The following is an 8,437-nucleotide window of genomic DNA, read 5'->3' as shown; positions in this document are numbered from 1 at the left end:
CGCAGGAGCAGCGCACGGCGCCGCCCGGCAGGTCCCGGCAGCGCTGCTCGCAGCCCCCGTTGCGGTAGGCGCATCCCCCCTCGGGCCCGGCGCACAGGGGCCCCGGGCTGCTCCATATGAAGGTGCCCCCGTCCCCCTTCTGGCAAACGAAGAAGCTGCCCGGCTGCTCACCACCTGGCCCACACTCCACCGTGGCCAGCGAGCCGAAGGGCACGGCCTGCAGGGCGGCGCTCTCGGCCCCGAAGGGGGTGCTGTAGGTCACCGAGCCCGGCCCGGCCAGCGCCACTTGGCGGCACATGCCCTGGAAGCTGAACTTGCACACGTAGCCGCTCACCCCCGAGTCGTTGCAGGGGCCGTCCGTCCAGGTGGGCTCCCGGGAGCCCCGGGAGGCGAGATCCAGGCGCAGGGTGACGCAGCGCTGGGCTGTGCAGGTCTCCCGCGGCTCCGCGTGCCATTTGCTGTAGTCGGCATCATCCCCTCCGGAGGCCCAGGTGAAGCCCCTGAGGCGCTGGTGCCTCTGATAGCACTTGCCTTTCTCCCGGCGCAGCCCCATCCACAGCTTAGCCAGCCCCAGTGCCCTCACCTCATCCAGGGCTAGCAGGTCACCAAGTAGCTGTGCCTCGTCCTGGCTCTTCACGCTCGCCAGGTTGCCCCCGTTGCTCTTGCACTGGTCCTGGGCACCAGCCCAGTTGTGTTTGCCCCAGTGGATGGTGTAGCAAGCTGTCCCCAAGCACTGGACTGCCGCCTCTTTGCCAGCCCAGGAGGGTGCCCACCATAGGAGCCCGTGGCCAAAGAGAACAAAGAGGACTGTGCCCATCCTCGCTGTGGGTCTGGCGGAGAGTGGCAGGATCGGTGCTGTCCTCCCAAGCAACCAGCTGCGTGGCCCAGACCTGCAGGGGACACACGTCAGATGTTAAAACAAAAGAAGACAGGCTGTTTGCCTTTCATATCCCGTTGGCCTAAAGAGCTCGCCCTGCATGCATCCTGTGCTGTTGTGACTTCTATTTATCGCTGGAGACTAGAATTTCCTGTAGTGTATTTTTATTACTGGCGGCTCCATCCTTTCTGTTTGTTGGTCACAACTTCAGATATCTAGGGTTGGTTTTTTTTTACTTCCCCTTTCTTCAACGAAAGACATTTAATTCCAGTTTTAAAAGTTTTATCCTTAAGGGGCTTTCTTTATGTTGGCCCTGTTCTCCTTTCCCTCGGTATGAGAAACTTGTTGGAACGCTGCATTCTTGTGTTGTTTTTCAAAAGTTTAAGCTGTGTATTTGTCAGATACTTTTTCTAACCCCTAAAAGGGTGTTCTAGTTTTCAAACATCTATCATGAAAAAAAAAAGAAAAAACAGAGTCGTGGGATCCCTGATTCTGATGCTGCTTCTAAAAGAAAGTGAATATTTGGTGCAATGTCTCATCCGTACTATTCATTTCAAGTGCATTTTTCCCTCTGCTTTAAATAGATGGGCAAGTCCTTAAATAGGAATTGGGTCGTGAGAATGTCTGAATTGTAAACATGAAGCCAAATTGTTTAAGGGTGATAACCAAGTCCTGCAGTAATGGAGTTTCCAAAATGCAGCCCAAGCTGCCTTTTAATCATTAAAAAAAACGTTGCTTCAGAAACAAAAAAAAAAAGAAAACATTGAACTGCAACTGCATGTGCTGGGCAGATAGAGGATACTTCATTGATATTCCAAGCTAATGGTCTTTGCAGAGGCTCGGTGGCCAGTTGTATCATCATTTCAGTGGGAGGCTGGTCCAAAACCAGTGACGTCAGTGGGATTCTTTCCAGTGACTTCACTAGGTTTTAGATAAGGCCATTTAAAGAGGGGCCAAAGCAATTAATGCTACATTTTCTTGCAAGAAGAATTACCTTAAAAATGCACAAGACTGCTCCTGAAAGTGTACCTTACCCCAGGAATAACAAGGCTTACAAAAAGCATAGCTGTTCGCAAAGTTGAACTGGCTTGTTTATAACAGCATACAAGTACTTCATTGGAGGATCAGAAAGTGTTTTACTGACAGTTAAACCATGTGCTTACTGAGGTGTAATTATCAACAGTTAATATTTTGGAAATAGAGATTAAATGTCAGATTACTTTCATACAATGAGTTACTGGGAACTTGTTCATGTGGTTTTTCTGCAAATGGACGTGTAAACTATCATGTTAACGTGAAAGAGAGAATCTGTATCTAGAGACCTATTTGAGTATTCTGGTGTGGCAGACCCACACCTGACTTACCTGCTGTCTGCAGTGCAGGTGGTCAGGCCGTGCACAGTGTCCGTGCCATAACATGCTGCCTGGGAACTGGGGTTGAACACCACGCACAGCACCAGGAGCTTGCTGCTGCTACTGCTGACACCACTGCCTGCACCGCTCTCAGCAGCGCTGCCACTGCTGCCTCCAACACTGCCACCCACAACACAACCTCCATTGCTGCCACTGATGCTACTGACACTGCCACCAATGGCACTGCCACTGACACCACCACCATCACTACAGATGCTACAACCAGCTCATAAGTCAGTGAGGCTGGCCTCAGCTCTTAGGGCCAGGGGCAAGGCAGGGTGAGCAGGGGGCTGGGATCCGGCCCCAGGGCAACACAGAGCCCCGGGATTGGGCAACTCCCACTCAGACAAAGTCCACATGAGCAAGGGAAGGCTCTCACATGAATGAGCCAACCAGGGCCCAGCAGGGAAAGACCCCATGGGGGTGGGTGCATCACAACCCCCCAGCAAGGCCATAGTCAGGACTCATACATGAAGCACACCAATGGAGAGCCTCTTATAACAATGGGCACCAGAGGAGAGAGGAAAAATGGGGTAAAGTCAGAACCCCTGAAACTCTGATGCCTGGAAGCAAGTGGCTCAATGTGGGGCACTGGAGCCATGCCCTGCCCATGCTGAGACACATTTAGTTGTTCATTTTGTATCTGTGTTAGATTTTTCATCTTGACTACAGTACCACATGGCCAGTGGCCACAGATGGGACACCAAGTGGCTGCGCTCCAAGCGGTCACATTGAACCGCTGAACGCAGCCTACGATCCATTGTAACACCCAAGAGAAATGGGATGGAGTGTCAGGGAGGAAGAGCCCCACAGAAGATGCCAGTGGGGAGCCTGTGCCGGCAGGAAGATTTCAGTCAAGGGAACCAAGTACCAGTCATGGCAGGAGAGTCAGCTCGGGACAATCCAACCCCCCATGTAGCAGTGCAGAGGCCTGCCACACCTGGTTTAGAGACAGAGTTGATATGACTGCATGCCAAAGTAGGTGTGCAAATCTACATGTAAATATGCCCATGACTACTAGGCTTTATTTTGGGGTGTATCCTTCCCTCTTCAAGCATAAAGGGCATTTATAGATGTGTTCCAGGAAGTGGGGGGAGGGGGGGGCAGTGCTTTAATTAGCGAGCCATGCTAATTAAAAGTGCCCAAGTGTCACATGTATCAGCATCCCCACGCTGAAAAATGGTGGTGGGACACTTTGAACTAAAGCTTATTAAACAGGTTTTAGTTTGAAGCACCCTACTGCCATTTTTCAGTATGGGAACGCTGATACATGTGATGCGGGAGGCTGCTGGAGCATGGTACTTTCTGTACTCCAGTAGACTTGATTAATCAAGTCTGCTCAGACACTGGATTTACAGCACAGCAGAGCAGCCTTGCTGTATGTCTTTAGGAGCCCCAATTGCCTGTATTCTACAGGAATTAATGCAAATCCACCTTATTTCAAGATACTGATTTCAGAAGTCCAGTACAGTACCAAGATTAAAGATAGTGAAGGCAAACAGAATGGATTCAAAGAAGGAAGAACTATAAAAGATGCTTCTTTTTTCTCCACTCTTGAGACATTTAAGTGAAGAATGTTAAAATGAACCCACAAGTGAACTTGACCAAGGCAGCTTGAGTAATTGCCGTTGCCAAAAGACAATGAACTGCATCTTCAGCTCATTTGGACAATCATCAGCTTAACAATGATGGTATTAAAGAAGTAAATATCATATCCAAGGAACAAAAGATCATGGAGAACAGAGGATCTTGGCCCAAGGGAAACCATTGCCAGAAACACTGAAAGAGTAGATTAGGTGGGCAGCAGTGATATGAATAACAACAGAGAGGGATGCCTTCACAGCGATGAAGGTGGTCTAAGAGGATGAAAGTGTGGACTATTGAAAGTACGGGCAAGGACAGTGGGTAGGGAGAGACCTCAACAGTAGGAAAAAGTTTAACCCTGCAGAAGAAGTATTTCTTTGTTAGGACGAGGCCAACACTCAGAATTTAGTGCAACAGATGTGGGCAAAGAGATGGTTGGAGTGAGGAAACAAAGTTACTTTTGCAGAAAACTTTGAAGAAGGCAAAATAGAAGTAGGGACCTAGTTAGAAACACTGGGTGCTGACAGACATGCATCCCCTCACTGTTGTAACTCATGGCTCTTTGCAGGAAGTGCCATGAGTTACAGTGTACCTCGCGACCCAACGGATGTTCACTGTCAGGTCCAGGAGGTTGGGAGACTGAGCTTCAGTATGGAGGAGCTGCATGTCTGCAGCCCCCACCCCCGCCTCCTATGCAATGACGGTTCTGATTGTTGTGCAATTGGGCATTTTTAAAGCTCTTTATAGCCCTGCATTTCTGTAAGGGCACAGCTATAGAGTGCTTTCAAGAGGCCGATCTCCCAACAAATGTAACTTCTGTCTGTGCCCAGTGTCAGGGGCAAGGATAAGCCCTGTAACTAAAGGCACTCCAGCCAGAGCTGGAATAAGCAAGTACCAGGGAAGTACCAGAGAAAAAGGAGGGCTGTATGAAAAAGGGTATCTAAGACCCAGTGAAGCATAAGATGTTAATGAAAGCCTTGGTTTCTGTATAACACTAAATCCTTATAGGATTCTGTGTCAAGATACTGGCAATAACTACTATTGGAAAAAAGATATATGAACTTACTAGACATTTAATTAAAGTCATAAAAGTAGTAATGGTCCTATTCCCCTTAGCCTCCCCTCAGGTTTTGGAAAACCTCTGGCTTTGATAACCTTTCACATGACATGACAAGATTGCATTAAGTGTCTTTTCTGGGGGCAGTAAGAGTAGAGGCTAGTTCACACTGAGCTGGGCTTTCACTGTTGAAATCAAATAGTTTTCTCTTTAAGGCCAAACATGAAAAAGGGGGCAAACAAGGGCAAAGCTGGAACATGCAGCTTCTGTCTCTGGTGCTGACTTTTACCTGGAATTTTGTTGTACGAGAAACCCAGGGCTAGCACGTACCCTGAGGATTTTCTTGTCATTTCTTTGTTTCATGTGAAACAGTACAGCAAATTCAACACAAATTCATGGGCTGGTTGTGGTTGACCCGAGCATGTATTTTCTTCAATGACAAAGTTTTCACAGAAAAAAGTGCCAAATTCCAATTACAGCTTCATACTTCTGCCACTGTGCCGGTGAGCTGAACTCTCACCAAGCTTACCCAGGGCCCACCCACTGTAATGCATCTAAGACTGATAATTAAATCTGGACTGTATTAACAGGAGTGTCACTTGCAAATCAAGGGAAATGATTTGCAAGTGACACTTCCATTAATACAATCCAATATGTCCTTGGCTCATTTTGCAACAAGAACATACTGTTGGCTTATATTCAGCTCCACTATAACATTCAGTTCACTTTCATATTCAGTCCACCATAAACCCCAGGTCCTTCTCTGCAGTACTGCAGCCTAGCCAATCTTTGTGATTTACACCGAACTGGTAAACAGCAGCTGCAACTGATGAAATAAATCTTTGCAGGTCTTATGCTGCACTATTAGATGGTCTCTATTTCCAGAGTTATTTTATACAACAATATATGAATACTTCAAATACACTTAGAAGTGGAGCTAAAAAATTGTTAAACAGCATTTTGTGATGATAACACTAGATAATGGATTTGTGACATTTTATTTTAGGGCACATTCAGGGCACAATCCTGTATTTTTCTTTTCAACCAAAATCCCTATTGAATTGAAGATGTGGATGGCTGTATCAGAAATCTGTTGATTTCCATATTTACTCAAATCCAAAATGACTTCAAATTTAAGATGACCCCCACAAAATTAGATTCTACACATGAAATAGTATCACATTCTTATAATTTTCCATGTAGAAAGCCTAATTTTTAAAGGGTCATCTTAAATGTGTGTGGATCCTCCCACATACACAAACAGCTGCAGCAGGAAGAGCAGCAGCAAGGGGGAAAGTGGGGGGGGCAAGTGGTGGGAAGGCAAGTGACAGGGGAACAGGCAGCTTTAGCATGGCCCCTTGCCCCTGTGCACCTTGCTGCCCTACCTACTTCTCTGCCACCTATGCCTGTCTCCCTTCCTCCCTCCTGCAGCCTTCCCTCCTGTGCCTTCCCCCTGATGTCTGTCCCACACCCCCCTGCTGCTTGCCTCCTGGCCACTTGCAGCCACCCTGCTGCCTGTCCCTACCACTACCAAATGCTGTGCTCCTGGATGGCTGTGCTGGGTCCCTCACCACTCTGGCTGCAGGCTGTGTTCAGTACTGCTCCCTGACTGCACTGATTCTTTTGTGCCTCCCTGGCCCAGCAGGGACCAGGAGAACAGCACAAGACCCAGCAGGGAGCCAAAGAGCATCAAGGGAATCAGCACAGAGCCAGGGAGCAGTGAGGCAGTCTGAATGGAGTCAGAGAGCAGCACAGGACCCAGCTCTGCCTGAAGGTACTGCATTTTTACTTGATATATGATTCTAAGGCGAGGCTTTGTTTTCCCCTTGTTGAATGGAGGGAAAACCTCATCTTGCAATCAAGTAAATACAGTCACTTTAAAAGTTTAGCAAGTTGCTTCACTGGTGTTTTCTGATTTTAATTTAAAAATTCAAGAAAAGTTTTTCAAAAATGAACTATTCAACTAGAGCTACTTAAAAGTATTGGAAAGAAGATCATACAAAGGAGGGCTAGGAGGAACCTCATGAGGTCATCTAGTCCAGCCCACTGCTGAAAGCAGGATCATCCCTGACTATACCATCCCAGTCAAGAGTCTAACTTGTCTTGGTGATTTTCAGCAATGGAGTTTTCACAGCCTTTGCAGCTAGCCTGTTCCACTGCTTATCTACCCTTGTAGTAAGGAAGTTCTTCCTAATCTCCAACCTAAATTTCCTCTTTGGCGGTTTCAGACCATTGTTCCTTGACCTGTTTGCAGTCACAGAGAATAGTCTATCTCCATCCTTTTTTAATAGCCATTCAGGTATGTGAAGACTGTTATCAAATCCCCTATGAGGTTTCTTTTCTCCCAGCAAAATAATCATAGTTCTTTTAGCTGTTCTTCACATGAATGTTTCCAAGGCCTCTAATCATTCTTGTCATTTTCTTCCTGGCTCATTTTAATCTGTCCACATATTTCTTGAAGTCCAGGACCAAAACTGGACACAATGCTCCAGGTGAGACTTTACCAGTGCCAAACAGAGCAGCAGAATCATTTCCTTTGATCTGCAAGTGACAGTCCAATAAATACAATACAGTATGTCTTTGGCTCATTTTGCAACAAGAACACACCGTTGTCTCACTCATGGTCCACTATAAAGCCCAGGTTCCTTCTCTGCAGTACTGCAGCCAAGCCAGTCCTCCCTCCATCTGTATTTGTGCATGCAATTATTCCATCCCAAGTGCAGGACTTTGCATGTGTCCTTGCTAAATCTCATCTGGCTAATTTTGGACCATTTCTCCAGTTTATCCAGGTCATTCTGAATCCTGGCTCTACCTTCCAGAGTGTCTGCAACTCCACCCAATTTGGTGTCATTTGCAAATTTGCTGCATGTGTACTCAATCCCATCCTCCAATGAAGATATTGAAGAATACCAGACTCAAGACAAGCCCCTGAGAAATCCCAGTTGATACCTCCTCCCAACTAGATATTGAGCCATTGATACCTATTCTCTGAACATGCTTTCATAGATTTTTAGGGTCAGAAGGGACCTCAGTAGATCATCAAATCCGACCCCCTGCCCTGGGCAGGAAACAATGCTGGGATCAGATGACCCCAGCCAGATGCTTGTCCAGTCTCCTCTTAAAGACCTCAAGGGTAGGGGACAGCACCACTTCCCCTGGAAGCCCATGCCAGATTCTGGTAACCCTTATCGTGAAGCAGTTCTTTCTGATGTCCAATCTAAATCTGCTCTATGTCAGTTTGTGGCCATTGTTTCTAGTCACCCCAAGGGTCACCCTGGTAAACAGAGTATCTCCTATTCCTTGCTGCCCCCTCCTCCCCACCATGCACACACACACAAATCACCATGCACATCACACACACACACACACCAACCATTCCATGCATACACTGAGACACCAGATGTGGTTCCCACCAATAGTTGCTCAACGTTAACATGGGGTGGCCACCGTCTGTTCGCTGACTAGCTGAGATGTTGAAACTGGTGATGGTGGTGAAAGATAGCAGGT

At 47.3% G+C, this 8,437-nt stretch overlaps 1 protein-coding gene across 1 annotated transcript in view; it reads right to left on the bottom strand.

Moving 5' to 3' along the window:
* Positions 1-2,482, bottom strand: part of CD93 (CD93 molecule) — a 4,570-nt gene extending 2,088 nt beyond the window's left edge. Inside the window, exon 1 of the mRNA XM_019515869.1 lies at positions 4-2,482. Coding sequence (XP_019371414.1) covers positions 4-817 — 814 coding nt within the window. The 5' untranslated portion in view covers positions 818-2,482. The remainder of the gene's footprint in view (positions 1-3) is intronic.
* Positions 2,483-8,437: the final 5,955 nt, after the last annotated feature.

Source organism: Gavialis gangeticus, unplaced genomic scaffold (assembly GCF_001723915.1).
Source record: "Gavialis gangeticus isolate Ggan-Ray unplaced genomic scaffold, GavGan_comp1, whole genome shotgun sequence".
Lineage (NCBI taxonomy): Eukaryota > Metazoa > Chordata > Crocodylia > Gavialidae > Gavialis > Gavialis gangeticus.
The sequence above is the reverse complement of the archived record's forward strand: the minus strand, read 5'-3'. Positions and strand labels throughout refer to the sequence as shown.